The sequence below is a fragment of the Fukomys damarensis genome, unplaced genomic scaffold (assembly GCF_012274545.1).
Source record: "Fukomys damarensis isolate Sample0158 unplaced genomic scaffold, DMR_v1.0_HiC HiC_scaffold_35, whole genome shotgun sequence".
Taxonomy (NCBI): Eukaryota; Metazoa; Chordata; class Mammalia; order Rodentia; family Bathyergidae; genus Fukomys; species Fukomys damarensis.
Genome location: NW_022900947.1, coordinates 28,242,954 through 28,268,608, shown reverse-complemented (window position 1 = coordinate 28,268,608; position 25,655 = coordinate 28,242,954). Strand labels below are relative to the sequence as shown.

The following is a 25,655-nucleotide window of genomic DNA, read 5'->3' as shown; positions in this document are numbered from 1 at the left end:
AGAAAATAGATTCATTCATAGGAAAATGGATACATATTGAAGATATACTCCTAAGTGAAATAAATAAGTCACACATGTGTAAATACCGAATAGTTTCCCTGGTGTAAATAATCTGCAACAATGCATAAGATCCTAATAAGATTACTGACATTTAGAAATGGGAAGAAAGGAGGTAAAGGTGTAGGGAAGGTGGGATGGGTAGGGGAAGAGTAAAACGGGAAAAGAAAAAAATGTGAGAGAATGAAAAGATGAAAATAAAGTGTTTGTAGATGGGGAGGGGAGGAGGGGGTGAAGGGAGGGCAGAGGTAAGGGGAAAAAATTAGAATCAAGACTTGTCATGTAGAGGTAAAAGATCCCAACAATGAATGTAACTGCACTGTATCCCTAAAATGTACCAATAAACTCAATTAAAGCTGAAAAAAAATAAACTAAATGAATAAATGAATAAATGAGTGAATGAATAAAAAAAGTATATACTCAAAAGTAACTACTAAGAAATAACTGAAAATATTGTGAGAAAATCATTAGAGGAATTAAAACGTTACTCTAGAAAATATTCACTTAATGCAAAAACAAACTAGTAGAGAATAAAAGGAACACAAAAGACATGCGACACAGATAAAAGTAAAATGCAAGATGTAAATCCAACTATATCAATAATGCTATTAAAGGTGAATGATTTAAAAATTGCAGTCAAAGTCAGAGACTAAAATGGATACATATTGAGGATATACTCCTAAGTGAAATAAATAAGTCACACATGTAAATACCGAATAGTTTCTCTGGTGTGAATAAACTATAATAGTACACAAGAACCTAATGGGATAATTAACAATGTGAAATAGGAAGAAAAGGGCTAAAGGAGTAGGGAAAATGGAAAAGGTATGGGAAAGGGAATAAGGGAAAGGAAAAAATAAGAGAAAATTGAAAAAATGGAAATAAAATGTTTGTAAATGTGGAGGGGAGGAGAGGTAAAGGGAGGGCAAGGACAAGGGGGAAAAAATGAGAACCAAGACCTGTCATGTAAAGGTACAAGATCCCAATAGTAAATGTAACTGTACTGTATACCTAGAATGTACCAATAAACTCAATGAGAAAAACAACAACAACAACAACAAAACAATGTCAGAGACTGTCTGTCTGGATAAATACAAGATTCAACTAATGTTGTCTAGAGAAGACTATTTTATTTATTTAATTTTGGAACCAGGAATTGAACTAAGGGCCTCACACTTGCCAGACAGGCACTGCACTGCTGAGCTACATCCCTAAGGAGAAGACAATTTTAAATTTAAATAAATAGATTGAAATTAAAAGGATGGATAAAGATGTATCCCGCAAATATTAACCATAAAAAACCAGAATGGTAACACAAAGATCAGACAAAGCATTATAAAAGGTAAGTGTAACTTAAAATAGAATGTGATAGTATTATATAATGATAATCCAAACAGATCCATGCCACCTTTAGCAGTCTTTTGGGGTTTTTTGGTTCCATAGTGGAGATTGGACCCAAGGACCTTCTACTACTATGCTGTATCATGAATGAATGAATAAATGCATGAGTTTTTATTTTGAGACAGGGTTTTGGAAAAAATCACTAAGTTCCCCCAGGCTGGGCTTGAACTTGCAATCCTTCTGTCTCGGCTTCCCAGAGTTCTGGGATGATGGGCATGTTCCACCACACCTGGCTTGGGTATCTTTTGTAAGTTTTTGATCTGTTACTGCTGCCCTCTTCCAGGCCTTTGTAACTGAATTTCTCACTTCAATAGCTTTGTTTAAATATATTCTACCTTTAGCTTTTCTCCATTAAACTGTCCTTTCTATATGTCTTTTTGGGCAGAAAAATGATGAAAAAAGATAAAATCAAGCAACCATTAAGACAAGGAAGAAATAAATGTAGCATCAAACATGTGCAATACAAAGCATCATTTTGGGTGAACAGATATTCCATATATCCACATGATCAATGAATGGCAAAAATCACTTGTAACCTAATGTGCTCAACAGGGCAAGATTTATTATATACTTTTAAAAATTAAGTTTAGCTTTTAGCCTAATGTCCAGGCACTGCAGACTCTGGAATCTAATTTATTATTTACTGGAAGACGAACTTGTTGACAGCACATTTTATGTGCCTTTACTTATTTCATCATTTAAGTATAAAAGCACATAAAAGTAATTTGATTTTATCTTTTTACTTAAAACCATCTCATTTGTTTTAAAAATATCTTAGGGAAGCTAACTTATCATGCTTATTCTAATGTGTTGAACTGATCTGAAAGCAAAAACTCAGCAAATAAAGCCCTAACATATATTACCCCTGCAATAAGATGTAATCATTTAAATGCTAAGATTATATAATAATAAAGCAACTTGTAAGAAACAAAATAATAAGTTCGAATTCATAATGGTCTTTACACAATCATTACTGTGGAATGAGCCTTTGAAAATAAATATTTTCCAAAATGTTTTCTTTGTAAAATAGCTCACACTGTAGGACACCACTGAATGCTATTCTATTCTATTCTATTCTGTTTATTTATTTATTTTGAGCCAGGGTCTTGCTGTGTAGATCAGGCTGGCCTTTGACTGGTTTCAAACTCAGGGTGATCCTCTTGTCTCAGCCTTCTAAATGCTGAGATTACATCACCACCATACCACGTGACTAACTGTATATATTTTAAAGCATATCCAGTACTGACAGGGAGGTTCTTCCAAGTTTTTATGATAGGAGGCTGTATACTACTACGCTGGTTCTGCCATTGTTTTCCCCTTCAAGAATACTCTTTCATACTTAAAAAAAAACAGTTTTTAGTTTAAGTTAGTTTGGATTAAAAAATGGTATTTCTGCAGCCTTCCTGCCCTTTCCATATATGAAAGATGGCTTTTAAATGATCTTGTTCCCAAGACATAAGATGTATTCTTAAAAGGACTAACACCTACCATCAATAAAAATATCCAAAAGGACAGAAAAGGCACTGAGAAATTTTTGAAAAGCATCAACACTATGTTAAGGACACAACTTTCAAAGGTCACAGTGATGAAGACAGCACTAATTAGAATTTGTTCTAGCATTTGTTTGCCACTTCCAAAATGGTCATCCCACTGGAGAAAGTAAGCAAGACAGAGTATTAAAGCTCAGGCTGGCACTATGTGACATTGTTTACCATTAGTAAGCTGTAGTGTTTACTTGTGCTGATGGTCTCCACATAGAACGGCTTGTCCCAGATACACACATCACAAGACAGGCTCCAGGCCAGGTCACCCATGGGTGCACTTTTACTAGAATTATTGTGAATACTGACTGTATGTCACCTGCATTATTTTTTTGGTCATGAAATGGATAACTAACAGGGGAGCATGCCAAAGTAGTCAGGTCTATTAAAACAACAACAACAACAACAACAACAACAACAACAACAACAACAACAAAACTAGGTCATACATTAAATCCAGGGTGACCACTGGCTGGCTCTGGGGATATGTGATCACCAGAAAGAAAGAGACCAACAATATGAGGTCAGATGATGAATTCATCCAAAGCTTCATGAAGAAGACTCATGGCTTAGACTTCACCCATGTCCTGTGATATTTAGCCTCCTGACATCCCTAATGATTCCATGTAGTAAGGAAGAACTCCTCTGTGAAGCAAGGCAGAAAACTTGACTATCAGGTCTTACTGCATTTGGAGACAGAGATGGGACCAGGCATTTCTGGGACAGCAAGATGGGAACTGCTGTGTTTCAGCGCCCTGTGCAGAGCATAAACTAGCCAAGTGAGCTGCATAAGGGAAATTTAACCAGGCTCCAAGTGGGTCCCAGCTCTCAGCAGCAGATTACCTGACCACAAACAAACAATATCCCTAAGTGAAAACCCCGAATTTATCTTGTCCTGCCTGTCTCCAGGATTTCCATAAACACTGCATCTAAAGGTACTTCCAAGGGTACACATCTCCATGTAATCAATGCAGCTGTATAAATTATCTTCTTGCTTGCATTCTTGCCTTCCTCGGTCCATGAACCATACTGCAGGCTGAGAGGTCTTTTTAAAAATGCCAATCTGTCCACTATAGCAAAGATTTCATTTTACTCAGCCAGACACTGCAAAAAGCAACTTATATACTCCTTAAGTTTATGAAACTATTTTACAGCATGCTCTCTGTTTAACTTCCTAATATTCTGAAGATAGCATCTAGAATCCGTGACTTGATTTATGAACTTGCTGTGATCTGGTCCTTGACTCCCCAACCTCATTTCATATCATATTCTTCCTCAGTGTTCATGTTCTGGCTGTGAGCACTTTCGTGTGTGTGTGTGTGTGTGTGTGTGTGTGTGTGTGTGTGTGTGTGTGCGTGTGTACAGATACAGAGGTATACGCTGAAACATATATACTTACCTATGAATACTTGTACGCATACACACATGCATATATAAATTTTCACCAATGTGGGGACGAGTACTGATTACTAAGTACATGAACATGAGCCAAACTACCTTGGCTCAAATGCTGACTCTACCGCTTATGTGTACAGGGATCTTCGAAAGTTAACTGCTTCTGTATTTCTATGTTTCTTCAACTGATAAAATGAGGAAGATGAAATTCATCTCCTAAGTTCACAGCAACGATTACACAAGTTACTGAGCCTGGAGCATTTAGAACAATGGTGGAGGACACACGGCACACGTGCCCCAGCAGGCTGTTTCTACTGAGAACTCTAAAAGGTTTGGCATCACTGATTTAGAGCGAACGGCTGGCACACAGCAAATTCTACGTGAAGTTGAAGTTCTCTTCCAAATCTTTCTATGAAAACTGCTCCTTCTGCTTGGAATAGCTTTCCTGTCTACCTGGCCCTGCCACCAACACATCCTTCAGGGTTCTGTTTAGATGGTAGTTCTTCTAAAGACCCCTTGTGGCTGGTTTTCATTACACATGGCAAGAGCACGGTCCCTGTGGTTTAAGATTGTGTGCTCTGTGACACTGTTAGCTCCATGACGGCAGAACCTGTGTTCAACACCGTGGTCCCACTGGACTCATAACTGCCTGGTGCAAGGCAGAGGCTCAGTAAACACACATGAAGAAATGAATAAAGCCCAGGGGACCAAACACCTACATCTGTCCCAGATTTCCAGGGGTTGATGTCCCTGAGGAGGTAACATACATGTTCAGCCTTGAGGGATGTCTACATAGGAGACTGTCCTCCAGAGAGACCAAGACTGAGAACAATACTCAGAATAATGCTGCACAGACAGAAATATGACACAAGGTGTGCTGTGCAGGCGGAGAGGTCATAATGTCATACATTTTGGAAGGCAGAGGGGAAATGAAAGATTAGGTTCACGAAATGTTTTACTAGGCTAGGTACAAGATCCTATTGATGAATGCAACTATACTGTATACCTGAAATATATCAATAAACTTAATGGGGGGAAAAAAGAAATGTTTTATAGATGAGAACATTGGGGTTAACTTTCTCACTGATCTATGTCTAATTATTGACAAAACAAACCTCTTAAACTGTGCTCTTTTTAATCAACAAAGATTTATTAAAAGCCTCCCCTTCCCATAAAAAAAAAGACAAAAAAAAGTAGCTGCCACGTGTTCCAAATTTGAGAAATACTTTGTGATGATTCTTCAACTTATACGTCCCTGGCAAACTGGGGGCTTTTTTCTCATTCTGTGTATAGAAGAACCAATCCTTTTGGATGATTTCCACTGTTGAGGGCATTCATCCACGAGTTAGCAGAAATTAATGCTCAGTAAAGTATAAATCCTCCTGTAAATTCTAAAGCTTCTCACAATTATTGCCACTCTACATTTAGGAGAAGGATTAGAAGATTGTCTATGGGTACAAAATGAAAGAGAAACACTAACACTGTCTTGTAAGATTCCGAGAAAAGCCACTCGAGCCTGCAGAAATGGTGAGGTGATATCCACAAACTGGAGCAATGAAGGTAAACTGCGGCACCAATACTTACCTTCCCCTTTGCCTGTTATCATCTCTGCCTCCCTTCCTCCTTTATAAGCTAGCTCACTCACATGGATGAAAGATGAATGTTGGAGCATGTTTGTAATAGAATATCAACTTTGCAGGCCCATCTAAGCTTTGACAGACAGCACTGAAATGTAAAGTGACTACACAGGCTGGAGCCCTGGCCTGAGTGAGATGATGATGCCATTCAGTAAAGAGATGTGCATTCCCGGTAGAAAGAAGTATCCAACGGATTCACAGAAAAATGAGAAAGGGGTGGTTAGCTGAAAACGTGGAGAAAAGACCAAGGGCTTAGCAACAAATCCCATCAATTACAAAGCCACCCATGCAACTCAGTAGAAAGAAGTGATTTGGGATTCCCAAGAAGCAAGCCAGCTAGGAAAAAAAAAAAACCCAAAAAACAAAAAAACAAAACAAAACAAAAAAACAAAAACAAATGTGCAACAGAGGAGACAAAAAGGCTCAGTGGAACAAGAAGTCTGTGGTGAAAGAAGCAAGAAAAGGTAGAAGAAAAGCAGTAGCTAAGACTGATGATGGGCCATTTGTGTAAATAAATCCTTTAATCATTAGGAAGGCCAAGCTGATAGGACTCATACAATTTAACCTTACCTACAATTTTGCTATGCACAGAGAATTAGCTTATTTTGTCTACAGCTGGTTTAGATTCATGCCCAACTCTCCTCTGACCAGCAAGATAAAGTGAACTTTTAGTTCTATCTCACTTAAGGCTTAGTCCAAAATGTTGTTCTCATGGACATTTTATTTAGTGACTTTAGATGTGAAGTCTCTAAAAAGCCACGTCTTCCCATTTTCCTGCTTCTTTTCCCTAAGATTCCATCCAGTGACCTCATATCCCAAAGGGGCAAATGGAATCCCTGAGCACAGCCCCATGCAATGCCAGTTTCCTGCCTGGTTGCTGCAAGTCAAGAGCCTGGTGAGAGGCAGTTTGACTCATCGACTGGCCTTTCCCAAGCTTGGTCACTGGCTGGTGGTCTGGAGCTTATCCAGACCAACCTCTCTGCATGGATGAAGAGCCCTGAGACTTTGGTCCAAGCTCCATTCAGCTTATTCAACCAGGGCCTTTTGTGTGCTCCTCTTCCGAATATGGGGCTAAAGTGGCTCTCAGCTCAGCATATGAAACACAGAGACCTAGTGCAGCTTCAGTGTTAAAACTCATCTCCGATGCCACCCTGTGATATGGCCACGCCCTGACCATTTGAGGGAGGAGGGATCTTTGTAAGGCCATTTCTTTCTGGAGTCCTGTTCAGACAGCAGAGGTAAGCTGCCCTCAGTGTTCCATATCTTCCTGCTTATTTTTCCCTTATCTAAAGTACCTGTGCCCTTCTGAAGCAAAGCCCAGAGGCAGGAAATGGGGCAGCAGATCTGTTGAATTCTGTCTCTGCCTCCTTGTGTCTCCTTCTCTGATTGACACAGAAACAAATGGGATAGGTTCACAAACTGTGCCCTTTTCTCTGCATATTATGTCTCCAGGAGCAGAGGCCTAAGGACTGCTGAAGTATCAAAGAAATGATTCAAGTAATTTAGAAAGATCTCCTCTCAAGCTCATAGACTTATGCCATGGTTTTCGAATGAGTTAATAGTGCTCTCAAGAGGGACGGAGGTGGGGTGGGGGCGTCTGCACTTTTTGCACTTCCACCACGTGAAGATTCGGTGTTCTCTCTGGAAGATGCAGTGTTTGTGGGGCCATGGCGGAGACACAGACTGGCCCCTCACCAGGTACAAAACCTGATGGCACCTTGATCTTGAACTTCCCAGCCTTGAGAATGGCAAGAAAATAAAGTTCTGTTCTTTCATAAATTTTTTAGTCTCAAATGTTCTGTTACAATAGCACAGATGGAAAACTAACCCCAATCTTGTTTTTGTCTTGCTGCGTGATCCCCTTTACAGGTGAACCAGTAATATTTCCTGAATATTCTCTACCAAATTCCTTCTTTATTAGACATTAAACACCCCTCAGACATATAATGCTTTGGAATGACCACAGCAAAAACCGTTTTTGTATTTAGAAAGCCAAAACTAAAATATACATGAGTAATTTCATCACTATACTTTCTTGATGATGAAAACTACCTAAAAAGATGAAATACCAAAAAAAAAAAAAAACAAAAAAAAAAAAAAACAAAAAAAAAAAAAACAACAAACCATCTAACATTGGTCGAGGGCCATCCATGTGCCAGGCAGTTTGTTTCATCCCATTTAATTCTTACAACAACCCTGGAAGATAATCACTAATCTATCATTTTACATAGGAATCCTCTGCATGCAAGAGGTAACAAAATGTGTTCGCAGTCATAGGACTGGCAATCTACAGGTTCGGGACGGAGCCCTAGAATATTCATACATAACAGAGAAGCCCATGCTATTCCTATTGTATGCTGCAAGTGATCTAATATGCTGCACTGTGCAGAATGTGAAACAGCACCAGTGCAGATTGCTCCCATATTGTGTGTATCACTAAAAACAAAATGCACTGCCTATTACACGGTGCCACACCATTTATTACTAAGATTAATCCTAATTTAGAGGTGTAAGAAAATGTGAAAAGCCAAGCATGATGGAATCAGTGAAATCTAGTAAGTACTATTTCAAGGAAGACTGAGAGGCTGTGTAAAATCTGGACGAGAACAAACAACAACAACAAGAGCAAAGCAGGGAGAGATCAGAAAAGGGCTGCCATAGCCATTCAGCTATCAAGAAACAGAAGTCTGAGCAGAGACAGAGACTCATTAAATGGAAAGAAAAACTGTGCTTCTAAGAAACACCGTGGCAGAAGAGCAGATGGGAACAACAGCAGCTTGGCTCCCAGGTACAAAGGGTAGAAGAATGGACTCTGAGGCAAGAGTTGAAAGTCTACAAAACCAGCAACAGAAGCAGCTAGGAAACCAGGAAAAGCGAGAGAGGAATGAGTTCTTTTTCAGATATGTTAACATTCAAACGCTAGCACTACCTTCATGCAACTCTGGAGGGGAGAGAGCTGGAGATGCTGACGCAGGCGACCATGTACAGACAAGGACTTAAGGGGATAACATTCTGACTGTGAGCCTGAGCGGGAGACAACTAAGAGCACAGGTAAAACTTGTAGGTGGGGGCCACACCCAGACCCAAGGGGTTCAAGGCTCCTCTGCCCAGGACAAGCACCCCTCCTTTTGGTGCCTTTCGATGTCATCACAATGTCGTTCGGAAGCAGGAAGCAGGTGTGGGCAAGATTTTCTGCAAGCAGGAGCTGTTTTCACTTCAAACTTTCCTACACACCTGGGAAGCCAGCCTGGCCTGGCAGAGAAGCAAAGGGCTGCAGCTGGCATTCGAGAGGATTCTCTCTGGGAGACCTAGTCATCATACTTAATTGCAAAGGCATATGGGGAGAATTATTTTTGAAAGTTTATTTAGCAAACACGCAAAAGGTAACAAATGGCATCCGCTAAGACAAGGGCTATTAATTTAAGCTTTAGAAATAAGAGCAGTTCCGGTCTCCATCATGCGCCTGCTGAGTATAAATACAGCAAGCAACTGAATTGCTGAATTGGTTGACGCTTTAGTTTTCTTGTCTCACACATGAGGGCCACACATGGTTCCACAGTACTTTTGACAGCAGCACTAACCGATTCAAGTTATACACCTTATTAACACAATGTCTAAAAATGATCAGATGAAAGAAAAAGTAACTGTTTTAACAGCTGGAAAATTATTTACTATAACTTTTTACACATACAAATGAATTTCCTTTCCATAGCTCCTTTAGCTAAGGTCTCCACTACTCTCAGACAGGTGCCTATCACTGGACATTTATACCATGCAGGATCTTTCACACATTTTTTTTCTTTTTTTGTATCGGGGATTGAACTCGGGTCCTTCAGCTTGCAAGGCAGGCAGCAGAACCAATGAGCTAAATCCCCAGCTCGATGCAGGATCTTTCAGAATGATGCTATACAGTTCCTGCTGTCATTTACACTCACACAGTTAAGTCTGGGATGTGCTGGCCACGTGCAGTGGTGGAGCCCTGGAAATGAAGCCAATCCAAATTGAAATGGGTTAGTAGTGTAAACTACTCACGGACTCTGAAACATAGGATGCACCCAGATGTAAAATATTTCATTAATATCATTTAATTCTGTAAATGTTTGGGACATATTGACTAAAATATTAAATTTTATCAGTTTCCTTTTACTTTCAAAATGTGATTAGTAGAAAATTAAACTTGTCTATATATACACACACATATACATACGGGTTGGATTTCTGACTCACCTTATATACCTTTAGAATAATTCTGGTCTAGTTTCTCAGCTTTTATATCTTATTCATTTAATCAATGAATTAAGTTCAGTCAACTAGATATGACAGCCACTGAGTCATGAATCACCAGCATATGTATCTAGTGTAAGCCAGGTACTATAAAAGATGCTGGGCCTATGAAGATATAATAATACCATTCCTTATTTCTAAAAGATCTCAATTAATGGCACAGGGGTATTTAAAAAGTAATCAAAGAAAATTAATATGCTATTAAAAATAAGGAATGAAGCACTATGGAATCGCAAAGAATGGTCACTGTTTCTTGAAGAATGACTAGTTTTTCTGTTTGTTTGCCTGATGGTGGGAGGGGGTTTTAAGCGGACCATGAGTGTGAAGACTCAAGATAAAGGAAGAACATACTTGGAAAATGAATATATTCGGCAAGGCTATAAAATGCTGTCAGTAGAAAAGAGTGACCCACAGGACCTCAAAGGTAGGCAGGGGAGGATAAGAGAAACTTGCATGTCATGCTGGGGTGACCTACGTAAATGGAAATGTGGAGTGTAGATGAAAGAGTCAAGATTTGCCTTTCAAAAAGGTCACTGGAATCATGCTGTGGAGTGACATGGTGAGTAGTTAAAACCAGAAAGTCTCGGGGAGGAGAAGGAAGAGGTGAAGGCCAACAGGGTGTCTGTGCCGGTAGTCAAGATGACAATAATATAGGCTTCAACAAATGCCAGAGATTGGAGAAATATTTGAAGAGGCTGAACTGGCAGTTCTGTGGGATTTTCTGGGTGTTATCGGTGAAGAAAATTAGTGTTTATGAACTTTCGTGTGCAAGAGGTTGCAGGCAGACATTACAGTAGACATCCACAAAAGCTGATTATCCCAAGGGACTCTTCAAGAGTCATCCCAAGCTGACTGGCTGCCCTCAAATGGAAGCTGCTTTTACACTGGAGATGCCCTAAGAGCCAAGATCAGTTAAATACTCCCTTCAGAGATCCCTACCTTGCCTAGGTTTAGTCTTGGCCAACTTGTTTTCCTTGTTCTGTATTTCTATCCTTTTCACCACAGCTGAAGCATTTAGGGAACTCTGGTAAATAAATCACACATTGTTTAGATGCCATGTTTGTCTGAAGCCATGTGTAGTCTTCGCCTCAAGAGCTTGGTGTTCTTTCCACTCTGTTTCCATCTCTGAGCTATCACTCTCTCTACAGATCACATGCCATCTAACTGAGTTCACATAGTCTGGTGCATTTTCATTAACTCTGCTAGTTTAAATGAAAAAAAAAATTGAAGGCAATTCTATAAAATATCCTGCCAAATGGGCACACAGATAAAGGTATGTGGACTTATTTAAAATGTAACTCCATATTCTAGTAATCTAGTTCAGTGAAGATTTTCCAGAAGGGTTTACTATGTGTCAGCTACTTGTCTGACTGCTGTGAAAGCTGAATCAGACAACTAAAGTCCTTAAACATAATGGGGAAATGCGTTCCTAACCACATGACATCTTATTCTCTCCACTGCTCACATTAAGCCTGCCATAGTTACTTCTCAGTTCTACCTTTCCTCCCTCTTCCATTCTACTCACAGTACCTGAGTGAGGCAAGTCATATTATGCAATTCTCTCTGCTTAGTAAAATTTTATGTCCTTCATATCTACAATGACCAGACTTTGACTGACATCTCTAATTATATCCCTTGCCTAACTCAGACTTGGCTACTTTATTGTTTTCTAGAATGTTCTAAGCCCACTTCTGCTTCAGTTCCTATTTTTTATTTCTTATGCATGGTGTCCTTCTTCACTTGACATCACTGTGATGTGTTCTGTCACTGTCTTTAGAATGCTGCTCAAAGAACATCAAGTCCTTTACCGGCCACCTGGCAGTCTCTGTCCCGCCTTACCCTGCTTTACTTTTCGTATAAGTGTTCATTCAATACATTTACTGCCACTGGCATGCACCTGTTCTTAATTTGCCTTCTTTTACAATACTGGAAACTCCTCAGGAGAGAGAATCTGTGTGGTTTGCTTCTGTTTTGCTAGCATCAGAATGGTGATGGGCATGTGGTCAGTGCTCAACACACACTTTTTGAAGGGATTAATGATTAGTTATGCATAGAATTTTAGGAGAACAATGAGGACAGTACATGACATGTCCTGGAAAGAAGAGGGGAAATCAGAAGAGTTTTTAGGAAGTAATGTTTGGGCTGAATCTTCATTCATCTTTTTTTTATGCAGGTATTTATTCATTCAATAAATTTCTTTGGAATCCTATGTACTTGGTACTATTCTAGACTTCTGTTCTGTGGAACTTTCAGTCTGCAAGAAGTAAGAAAATGCATAAGTAAAAAAATATACTTTATATACATGCAACACAAGTAGCTGAAATAGTACAACATCAATGAGAACAACTAAGTAGTGGCTTTACGTTGAGGCATCAAGGAAGCATTTCGAGAACTGACATTTCACTGAAGAGCCAAGGGACAAAAAGAAAGCAGCCACATGGAGATAAGGGGTTTTATAAGCTAGGTGTGGTGATGTGTGCCTATAAGCTCAGCTACTTGGGAATCTGATGCAGGAAAATAGCAGCTTTTAACTCAGCCTGAGCAACTTAGCAAGACCAGTTTCAAAATATGAATGAATGAATGAGTGAATGAAAAAATGAGTGAATTGTCTGGTGATGTAGCTCAGGGTTTTCTAGGCTCAATCCCTGATACCACACACACACACACACACACACACACACACACACACAGTATATGTTTGACAGCGATTGTGACTGACACACAGCATAAGCAAGGCAAAATTCCTAAGTGGAAAAGACTGTACTGTTCTGAGTGCCAAAAGCAACACGGTTGCTTCAGGGCAGTGGGCAAGAAGGAGAGTAGCACAACAGGAGAGCACACGGAAAAAGTCTACAGAAGGGGTAGGCTCCAGAAGGCAAGCAAGGGAAAAGCCAGATGGGAAAACACTGCAGATGGAGAGAACAACATAAGTAACAGCAAGCAGGCATAAAATAGATTGGTATGGTGATTACCTCAAAAATGTATTTCTCTTAGGTGCAATGCACGACCAAAGATGGAATCTGGAATACTATGGGGTGAACTGTCTTCCCAGGAAGCTTTTGGCATCACATTTTGTTGCACTTGAGGAAAGAGAACTATCTTTCTGAAAAGCATATCCTTAGGGAGAAGATCTATAATTAATCTACCTTAAAAAACTACACTAAAATGTACAACCTTAGAGGACTCAGATACATATTTGAGCTCCTGTGAAACTTTCAAACTAGTAAAGAAATACAACTCTGCGTATTTTACCCTGAACACCATCTCAGAAACGTCAGCTGTTACCAACCCTGGTTTAGATGCTGCATTGAAAGACCAGCACAGTAAGTCACTCAGGGACTCAGTTCCATCGTCTGTGCCCCAGGATTGCAACAGCTGTCCAGCAACTCACTGACTGCATCAGGTGCACCTTTCTGGAATGTGTTTTACCATTTACTTATTTTACCAGCTTTTGCCTTCTGCAGTTTTCTTTTAGTTGTCTGTCTTTATCTGTGCCCCCCTCTAATTTTAAATAGATTTTTTCATTTCTATCCCCTCAGCTAATCCTAGTCAGTACTGTGTTTTATGGTGGCTGCTCTGTAGCTCAACAACTTCCTCCTTCTCCAGATAAAACTGATGCAAACAAAACAAACTCAAAGATGGGATTAACTTGCTTGAATACATTTCTTCCCCTTTGGTAACTCTGTCCTCAAGGAGATGCCAAGTCTTTGGAATCTTAACAGATTGGAGGCTTTGTAACCACTGGAATCCTGTTATCAGTAGAACCAGATTCCTCAGAGAAGGTAGTGCTGAATTCATGACAAGGAATTTAATTTAGATTCACAATTTATCAAATACATTGTGGCTTATGAGTAACTATTCGATGTGTGTGTGTTTTAATGGCCTGTCACTGACCAACATTGTGTGCTGAGATTGAAGCTGCTTTAGGCATAACATTAAATGACATCAGGAAGTCCAGCAAATAAAATGTTTATCCCAGGAGGCAACAAATCAAGAGTGAGATTTTCTTCCACTAACAATGGTGCTCTTTGCAGTCTTGCACCACAAACCTCTACTGCATATTCATCACATGACAAGGTGAATATGTCATTGAAAGGTTATCCAAGAGTCAAGAATTTTATTGTAAATGAAGCAGAAAAATTCTGAGTAAATAATATTATCTGCTACAGAGCCATTTACTTTTTCAAGTTTTGGATGTACAAGACAAATACAATGCTCTCCAGTACTTTTATATCAGGTGGTAAAAACAAATCATGTATAAAATGCCAGGATTCATGAACTTTAACAATTATGCATGCAGTTACTGCTTTTGAAAGGCTGATATGTCTCACACATACGTACACATGATTACTTTTTGGTAAATGGTAAAGTCCTTAAATGCTCAGAAAAAAGGATACCTGACAATGTGAATAAAAACTGAAAGGGTACACGGAAGGCCAGGACTTGCCAGGCTGCTGAAAAGAAATACTTTGAAAAGGTGGTCCTGATTTTTAGATGCAAAACATTCCTAAAGACCATACCTTAAACACTCCCTTAAAATAGAAATTGTCAAAAGCACTAAACAAACACATTTTGAAGAAAAAGATTAGCCAGTATCAGGCAGGGTCCAAGACGTATAGCATAACAATATAAAACATCAACAATGAGTAAATATTTTATTTCAGTTTTCCAGTGTTTCTTCTTATTCGTGCTTAAAGAAATGAAATATTTTTAGGGCTTAAGTCTTATCTGCTATAACACTCAAACTGTTACAAGAAATGCCCTATTCAGCTGACAAAATTAAAAATGAGATTAGTATTAGAGTTACCTGAAATTCCAATCCGTAGTTTTCTCTACAGAATTCTCTCAGTTTAGGGTACACATTTTCTCTTAGTGCCTGTCTTTCTGCTCCTGTATCTATAACAGAAATGCAAACATATAGAAAGTGAGCATTACCCACATAAATGCTTCTGGAACACTTAAATATTAAATATTAAATATTAATCAAGCTGGGGTTTGGCTTCTGGGTTATCCCACAGAAATCCACACACCTGACACACACACACAAGAAACCCACAGGATGGACAGGACCCCACCGGTAGGCCTGAGTGTGCCAGTGGGGCTGTGAACTCAGCATAGGTTCTTTGTGCCCGCATAGGCATTCGTGTCAAACTCTTCAACAGTCCTGACCACACTGACTTTGCAGGAGGTATAGACACAGGGGAAGGTGATCAGGTGTTTTGGCTCCGTGAAGCATAAGTTTCAACATACACACGTTGAGTGATTTAGTTATTGACTTACAAAGAGATCCAGACTGTATCATTATTTTCTGGAGTATTTAGAAAATGCAATTTTTTAAAAATCTTAGCACAGTGCCTATGCAATCAGATCATCATGAGGAGAGACAAATTGTGGAAGCAAACATAAAAAAACTGCAGATCTCACCGCCTGTACATTGACTAGGCCGATGGTTTAGTATCTCCAACCTTGGGTTTAGGGGTTTCCCGCAAAATCAGAGAAAGCAACTGTTTTAACACATGCCACACCATGTAAAAGTTCCTAAATAAAATATTTTTATCCCATCATTAAATAACAAGAAGAAACAGAGAACCTGAGACCAGAACAATCGCAGAGTTAACACACACATTTTTAATCTTGAACATTCTGCACAGAAAGGGATTCCAAGTCCTCCTGCACCAAACAACAAGATTCTCTTGTGTTGGTGATGATACCTAAGATTCTTGGAGCTAACAGAGGTTGGTCCTTGCCCAACAACTTCAGTGAAACAAGAAAAATATAGTTTTCAAAAATTAGGTTAATGTATCTCATAAAAAGTATTATTTTCCAAGTGCAAGTCAATCCCAGCTACAGCTATGAAACTCCTGCATACCACATTTATAATAAAGGTAACAATTTAAAAGAATTTCCTTGTTATTCTCAAACACATCTGTCTATGAAGAGTGGGCCATTTGTGTTAACCTACTCTAATTTCCTACTATTTTCAATCTTATCTTGAGAAGCACATAACCACTTGTGATAGTCTGAAACGCAGCTAGCAGCCAGGCAGAGGGGGCAGGAACCAGTGTTTACATGGGAATAAGAGTTTAGATAGTACAGGTCTTCAGATTACCCCCTGACCTAATAATAGGTTTCCCTACCTTAGATCCAAAGTGGTTTGAGCCTACAAGGAAAGAAGGAGGGGTAAGCTAAGCAGAGTCCTGAGTGTCATTGCACTGTCAGAGGCAGCATATTAAGCTTTTATATCCTTTAAATAATCTTGGGATCAAATGTCCATCCTCCCTTGCCCATTTTAAAAGCTGAAAACTTTACCTTCAGAGTAAAGCTGATAATAGTCAATCCCTCTAGAAGACCTTAGCAGATTTTTTGAAACCCTCATAACAAAAAGAGTCACATAAAAATGAATATTACCAATTATGGAAATTGTAAGTACACCAAACAGGGACTGGTGTTATGAAATTTCAAAGAATTAGTATCTTATAAATGAAGTAATTATGGGATGACATAAGGAACAGGAATTTGTTTCTTTTAAAAATTGTTACTGTAATTCTTAGTACTGGGTATTAATACCTGAGGTACAATAGTAAGGAGGAAAAAACAGAAGTATAGTACCCAGTAAATGACATTTACTCAGTGCTTTCTACAGTCTGGTACTGTTCTAAGTACATCTATGTGTACTTTCCTAAGTCATATCTGATGACAACCCTATAAAATAGGTAAAATTATTGCTCTTTTTATAATTAAAGGAAATTGAGGGTTAGAGGGGCCAAGAAACTTGCCCCAGATCATATGGACAAAATCAGAGAACTCAGGCACCCATGTGATGGATTGCTTTGCTTGGCCACAGAAATACAGCACTGTTGAAAGTCAACCCTTAAAAACAATCAGTATGATAAGTCCATGTGACAGCAAAGGGTGTGGGAGTCTGAGGGTATGAAATTATTTTTTAAAAATCTGAGTTAGAGATGGGACTTAGCTCACCTATAAGAGCACCTGCCTTAGCAAGTGAAGGAAGCCCCAGATTTAATCCCTAGCATCACAAACACACACACACACAAAAAAAACACATGAAAAAATCTTGAGGATTTTTCTCTGTGATATATCCTTCAACAGCCAATAAGTTTTCACTCTCTACTTCTATACAAAGCGTGAATTAAACTACCTCTCTCACCTCTGTTACGGGATACAAGCCAAACTCCCTTCACCTGGGCCCTACCCCTGCTTTCATACTTGACTCTCTGAGTTCATTGAGCAGAAAGCATCCGGGCAAATCTTTTCAAAATGTAAGTCACAGAATGTCACTACTTTCTTTCAAGCACTTGGATGGCTCTTCATGGGATGTGAAGTGAAGCCCACATCCGTTTCATAGAATGTTCTCCTTCTCTCCAAGCTCATCTCCTACCTTTGTCCCTGTTCATGTCGCCTCACCATCACTGGGCTCAAGATGAATCCTGGACTGAACTCTGCTCATGGGACTCTTATTTTTATAGTTTTAGCTTTACCAGTTTTATTTCAGTAAGTTTCTTTGGTACTTTTTAGGTATACAGTACAATTATATTCATCATTGAGATCTCGTACCTTCTTTACATGGTGTACTTTGGTTCTTATTTTTTCCCCATACTCCTGCCCTCCCTTCACCCCCTCCACCCTTCCCTATTTACAAAGACTATGTTTCCATTTTTTCCTTTTCTCATACTTTTTCTTGTCCCTTATTTCCTTTCCCCCACTCCTCCCCCTTCCGTACACCTTTAGCCTCTTTCTTCCTATTTAACATTATCAATTATATCCTTTGAGCCTTATTTACACTTTTAGTTTTTCACACCAGAGAAACTATTCTATATTTACAGGTGTCCTATTTGTCTGACTTCAGAGTAGGCATTCTCATTGTCTTCCTCCTGCCATGTTTGGTCCTATCGTCTGCTACAGGGCCTCTTTTCACATGAACGTCAGCTACAATCCAAGGACTTCCCTGAGTGTTCTGCCTACGGGAGCTACTGAACCACTGTCTACTTCCTTCTTTTCATATTTACCCTCTACTTATCTCTACTGCTATTTATTTACTCGGTCTCCTCCATGAAAATATGAGCTACTGGAAGTTGGAACCCTCTTTTATCTTGTTCACTGCTGCCTTCCCACTGATTAGTCATGCTCAGTCAATGAGGGAATGAAAAATTCACATATACACCTACAGCAAAAGTGAACTAGTGGGCAATGCTACGTTCAAATTATCTTTAGAATCAGAAGGGATTCATATGTTACAATTAGTCACCCAACAGTTTTTAAAACAAGACTATAGAATTTTGGAAAAAAATGCAGTGGTTGAGAAATTGGGTGTCATGAGTTAAAATGAATGAATGAAATATAGATTTCTTTCCTGGTCTATGTATCTCTGGCAGAATAGGAATACATTTCTGCCAAGTTATTTTGAACCTTTTTAAGCATGTGAGGAAGCACAAGAACATATCTGATAGCATTCTGTGCTCTTATATTATAAAAATGACTCAGATTTTCCTACATTTGTATTAATATACAATGATGGGCTCTGAAAATGGAAGAGTAATTAGGATAGGATGGAATAGGATGGATTAGGATAGGCGACAAAGAAGCTGGCTTCACTAAATAAGAAAACCCTGAGTCACACTAACAGCAAATCCGGATGGTTGGCAATTAAAGCATGTGAATGTCATGGACAGGAAACATTAGCTCACACAACTTCACACATAAGGAGGAACCTCTTCAAGTGCAGAGCAGAGAGAGAGTGCATCATCACTTAGCTTTTATACACATCATCATTACATTAACTGGTGTCTGCCCAGTTTCTCAGTGCTTTGAAAAGGTGCATTAACACTTTGGCTGCACTATTGGGTTTTTAAAAAGTTCCTTTCTAAGTGATTCCTTAGTGATTCTGCCGCTAATGAAGGTCTCTGTGCAGCTTCTCAATTATTCTGAGGAAGTGCATAAGTTGGAGAGAAGTATTAATAAAAACATTCTTCAAACGTCTTGATTTCTCTTCACAAAGGGTTTAGATTAATTCCAAATATTTATTAAAAACAAAAGAAAGTGGAAATGACTATGCTGTATAAGAACCCCATACAGCTCTTGTGTCACCCAAACTTAAAGCCATGGATGTTAGATTAAGTCAATTTTCCAACCCTCAGCAGCACAGAAGATCCATTTAAGATGTAGATCAAGCATATACTGGTAAAACTGCTATTCTAAACTATCTCCCAGGTTTCTGTACATTTGCTCTTGCCTGGATTTTCTCTTCTTCCCTAGATCCTCAGCTAGTGATTCATTTGGACACCTATCTGGTTCTTTTGGTTGTTTAATTTGTCAGCTTCCCAAAATGCTTCCTTTCCATGGCTGTCTGATAAATCCTCTCTGTCTATTCAGTCAGCCACACTCTTTCAGTGTCAGAAAATGCTGTCAATTTTATGTCATAAATATCTTTTGAATTTGACTAGCTTGTTTGGCATTCACCTTCTCAATTTGAAGAAGTAGAAGTCTCCTATTTTATCTGTTCTCCAGGATCACAGTCTGGGAACTACAGAGCTGCCAGAGGTAAATTCCATGACAAATCAAAAGCACAAACTAATCTGGGCAAACTAGCCTCTGGTGGTCCAGATGATAAAAGCCAGAATGATCAGCAGTTGAAAATATGTCCACCTAAGCTCCATCTTCTACTGCTGTCAGCTGTGTCTTCTAAAGCCTTACTCTTAAGATGATACTTGATCCTGAGCTTTGGCCTCATCGCTTTCCATACTCAGAGGCTTTTATCTACTACATCTCCTTTGCCTTGCTAACTCCTACCCTCCTCTCTGTTGCAATTATAGGCAATATGCTTTGTGAACATTTGCTATGCACAGGCAAGCCATGTCTAGATCATAACACAACATTATATCCACCCCGTATAACATCACATCTATTGTTGTTATGTTTTATATCTGGATTTCCCTCAAAGCTTCGTGTGCTTGTTAGGAGGTAGGGTCTGGATGGAACAAACAGGTAACAGGTATAATCTGGCAGGGTATGCCCTGCTTCTGGCTGTGCTAAAGTGAGCAGCTTTCCTTGCTCAGACCCTTCCACCATCCCACTTTTGCCGGGAACCAGCTGATCAAGAAAAGACCAAAACCTCTAAAAAATGTAAACCAAAATAAACTTCTCCTCCATTCAGTTGTGGGTCTCCAGTATTTTGTCCCAGTGACAAGAAAAGTGATTAAGACAATTGTAGCTTAGTATAATAATTATTTTGAGTTTGTCTTCCCTATTTGATTGTGAACTCATGGAAAGCAGACTTTCTCATACATCTTTACAGCACAGTCTAGAACACAAATAGTTTTTAATAAATGAATGAACAAATAGATGCTATTATAGTTGAAATATTAATTAAACCAAACTCAAAATGTTGTCTACAAAAAGTTAGCATAAATTAAAATCCAATATCATTTCCAAGTAATAGTTAACTATGTTGCAACATCTATTTTCATGTGTTATTCCAGTTACAAAATATGGGATGGGGTTATGCATTTTAAAAGCTTAGTGGGTCCTCTTCTGTTATGGCTTAGGTATAAAATGTCCCCTAAAATCCTCATGTGTGTGGAAGCGAATTAGATCATGGATCCATCACTGAATGTGTTTTAGGTGGTGGGGTCTGGCTGGCAGAGCTGGGTCCCCCAGGACATGATCCAGAAGGGTACATCCCCCTTCTTGGCTCCTCCCCTCACTCTCTGGGTTCAACCAAAAGGAGGTAAGCAGCTTTCCTCTTCCAGAGCCTTCCACCATTCAAGTTTTGCTTTGAAGCCGGTAGACTATGGACTGAAAATATGAGCGAAAATAAATCTCTCCTCTTATTAGTTGTAGGTGTCAGGTATTTTGTCACAGAGGTGAGAAAATAAGTGAGACATCTCATCAATAAGGAATAATCAGGCTCATCAATACTGTCAAATAACCATTTTAATGTTGTTTATCAACTAAAGACTAAATGCAAAAAATAAATGGAGAAGAAACGATTCTTGAAAAATATCAGAACTTTGGATAAGAGCAGTGAGTGTTTGTGAGATTATTGCTTGGGCTTTTCCTGTCCTCCTTTAATCGAAAATCCCTACCTGCAATTCTCTCTGACCACAGCTCAAAGAAAATCAATCTGTGAACCTGTGACTGACCATCAAAATCTTCATTGTTAAACAAGGCTTACTTGATTAGGACTTAAGCTTGGAACAACTCCATCAGTAGAAGCAGTGATCTCAGAGAAAGTCAAGTGGACAGGCCCAGGGGCTCAGCTAGCCTGTGGCTTCATCCAAATTCAACAAGATCAAGGAAATAAGTAGCCATGGACAACCTTAGCTGCAAATTTCTGGCTAATGCAAAAGTTGCACACTAACAAACATGACATTGGGTATATTTACACGGGCATCTGGAACCTTAAGAAAACCTGGTAGGAAGTAAAGGCTGGAATAGATTTAGACACTCTCTAATCTTACAAGGTGTTATCCCCAACCCTCACAGATCCACAGGCAGAGAATAGAAACCTTACTTCCTTCAGGTGTTTGAGAAGAAATTCTGGCAATCATTGACTGATTGATTCTAGGTTATGAAAATTGTCTGAAAGGGTTCAGATTTTGTAAAATCATCTACAAACAAAATCAAGGAAATTAAATTAACTATAGTTAAAGAATGGAGGAGAATGAACAGACTCCCAAAGACACCTGTGAAACAACTATACTGACATGTGTGTACCTGTGTGTGTGTGTGTGTGTGTGTGTGTGTGTGTGTAGAAAGTCCTACGAGGAAAGAAAAAATTTAAAAAGTAAGAAAAATTTGAAGAAACAGTTGCTAAATTTAAAGGATTATCTTAATAAAATGTAAAGGAACACAAATAGGACAAATACAAAAAGATTTCTATTGGGACACATTTTGGAAAAAGTTTTGAAACCAAGGTAAAGAGAGGCGTGAACACAGAGAAGAATGACAAGACACTTCATGGCTACCTTCTCATCAAAAAGGAGTGGAGGCAGAAGGCAAAGTAATATCAGAGTCTAAGTACTGAAAAAGTCAAGCAATATTTCCATAGCCACAAAACTTGTTTTTTAAAAAAGGCAAAATAATGACCTTACCAGATTTAAAAAGACAGAGAAGTTGGTACTTGCATATTTGCAGTGCAGAACATAATAGTTTCAAGCTTAAAAGAAATGACAGATACCAATATAGATGCTAATATAAATGTAAAGGATTATATAAACCGACACCATTTGGTGTCAGTGTCCACCAGAGTCTGACGTACTGAAGACTTGGTGTCCAGCCAGTGACACTACTGGAAGGTAGTTGAAACTTTAAGCAGTATAACTTGGTGGGAGGTCTTCCATCAGTGAGGATGTGCTTTTGAAAGGGGATGGGGAACTCTGCTGGTCCTTTCATTTGGCTTCCTGGCCCCTAATGTGAGCAATTTGTTCCCCCACGCACTGCTCCCATGATTCACTGCTTCACAGAGGCCCAAAGCAAGAAAACATTCCAAAAAGGAATAGAATGCCCACAACTGTCAATCAAAATAACCTTTTAGTCTCCCCTGGGTGTTTTATTACAGTACTAGAAAGAAGCTCAACACAGTATACAACAATATAAAAGACACACTTAGAAAAGACACACTTTAGGTTAAAAAGCACAAATAGGTTGAAAGGAAAAATGGGCAGAAAAAAATGCAACATGCAATAACCAAATGCAGATTGGATATATTACTATCAGACAAAATAGGCTTTACTTCCAGAGGAAGAGAAAGACCAATCAGATAGCAATTATAATGTATATACATTAATAAACCCTTAAAATATATAATGTAGAAGTTAAAAGCAGAAATAAATATATCAACAACACCATTGCAACTCCAGTAGCCTTTCCTTAACAACTGATGAAAAACTAAATAGAAAGTCAATCAGTATATACAAAAAATTGAAGAACAATTTCCCTGACATTTATGAGATAATTTGACCTGATTTGTATAGAAAAAATTCATTCAAAGACAGCAGAATGCACATGCTTTTCTAGTGCTTATGGATTATTTTCCACTGTAGATCATGTGCTAGACCACAAATAAGTCTCACATTTAACATGATTAAATCAAAATAAGTATGCTCTCCAACTATGAGGGAACTTGAAAATATTCAAATATTTAAAATTGAACAAGATAGTTCTAAAATACTAATATGCTAATAGATTTCTAAATACTTAATGTTTTTATCCATGCGTCAACAAAATATGTGTAAAAGTAAATGTTTTGAATGGAATGAAATGAAACACATGTTAACGACTATAGAATGAAGCTAAAGCAATGGTCAGAAACAAAAACTGTATCTTAAACACCCAGAGGAGTCTAAAATCAGTAATATGAGTCCATATTAAGAAAGTAAGAATGTAAAAGCAAACTGAACTTGAAGAAAACTGAAGGAAAAATATAAGGAGGATTAGAATGCAAATCAATAAAATTTAAAGAGAAAAATCAAAGCCAAATGTTATTTCTTTGACATAATAATACAGTTATAAGCTATTCGTTAGATTCACCAAGAAAGGAAGACAGACAAGATATCAAATTCATGACTGAAAAAAAGCTATAATGACTAATGTTGTAGAAGCTAATAAAATTGTAAGATTTTATTTGAACAATAACTATTTTTAACAAATTAGACAACTTAGACAAAGTAAATTCCTAAAACACACACATTACAAAGACTAAATCAAGAAGAAGAAGAATCTGAACATATCTCCAACAAATTAAAAAATTAAATTTATTTAAAAATCTTATAAAAAATGAGAACCAAGACCTGTCATGTAAAGGGACAAGATCCCAATAATGAATGTAACTGTACTGTATGCCTAAAATGCATCAATAAACTCAATTTAAAAAATCTTACAAAGGAAATCTGAGCCTCAGAAGGCAAAGTGGTAGATTATATAAATAATGGAAAAATCCTTTAAAAATCCGGAGGTGGTGAAGGGAGGGCAGGGACAAGGGGAAAAAATGAGAACCAAGACCTGTCAGGTAGAGGTACAAGATCCCAATAATGAATGTAACTGTACTGTATACCTAAAATGTACCAACAAACTCAATTAAAAAAAAAATCCTTTCAGAAATTTGAATGCTTCTCAACTCTTTCTGTAAGTCTCTTATTATACTAAACCTGAAGCCAGACAAAGCCATCAAAGGAAAAAAAAACACAAAACAAAACAAGAGGTACGTACCAACACACTTCTCATGAATACACCTGTAAAATTTTCTTAAGAAAATATTAATAGGCTGAGATCAGATCACACACACTGTAATCACATGGGGCTCATTACAGACATGAAAGGTTTGAAAACATTTAAAAAATAAATTAAAATAAAAAACATTCAAATGATCATTTAATAAATGGAGAAAAAATTTGTAAGCTATGATACTATTAGTTTTTCACACCAGAGAAACTATTTGGTATTTAAATGTGTGACTTATAAAATTCACTTGAGTATGGCCTCAGTGTACATCCATTTAGCTATAACTATGTCTAGTTTCTTGTTCTTTATGGATGAGTAGTACTCCATTTTATAAAAAAAAATTTTTTTTTCTTTTTCCAATCTCCACTTGATGGGCAACTGGACTGTTTCCAAGTTTTAGCTACTACAAACTGTGCCACTGGGTGCTCATATATCGCTGTGGTATGATTCTTTTAATTCTTTTGGGAAGATACCCAGTAGAGGAATAGCTGGGTCAAATGGGACTTCTAATCCTATTTGTCTGAGGTATTTCCATCTTGATTTCCACAGTGGTTGCACCATTCTGCACTCCCACCAACAATGGAGAAGGGTTCCTATCTCCCCACAACCCCGCCAACATTTGTTATTGGTTGATTTCTTGATAGCAGCCATTCTTTTTGAGGGAGATGGAATCTCAGTGTTGTTTTCATCTGCATTGTGAAGAAACATTGAAACACATGAAGGATGTTATAAAAAAATAAGTGTCGTGTGTTTCTCAAAATCATCAATTTTGACAAAGAAAAAGAATGAGGAACTATGGTGCCTTTATAATGGCAAGAAAGACATGACAGCTGAATATAACACAGGGTCCAAAATGACTGGAACAACTCTTACACCCTAGTAATATGAGTAGATGCAGTAACACTGATTTACCTTAGTTTCCTGATTATCACAATCATATTATACTTATGTAAGAGAATACTATTATTTTTAGAGGACACATATTGAATCATTTAGTTGCAAATGTATGTATCATATGTTATGATTATTTATAATGAATATGTAATATGATACACAAGATGGGGGACAAAGCAAACATAAAATATTAACCCTTGGGGAATTT

At 38.2% G+C, this 25,655-nt stretch overlaps 1 protein-coding gene across 1 annotated transcript in view; it reads right to left on the bottom strand.

Annotated features, from left to right (window-relative positions):
• The window catches only part of Nwd2 (NACHT and WD repeat domain containing 2), a 175,101-nt gene that overhangs the window by 90,478 nt on the left and 58,968 nt on the right, over window positions 1-25,655 (bottom strand). The window contains exon 5 of the mRNA XM_010613704.3: window positions 15,123-15,211. Coding sequence (XP_010612006.2) covers window positions 15,123-15,211 — 89 coding nt within the window. The remainder of the gene's footprint in view (window positions 1-15,122; window positions 15,212-25,655) is intronic.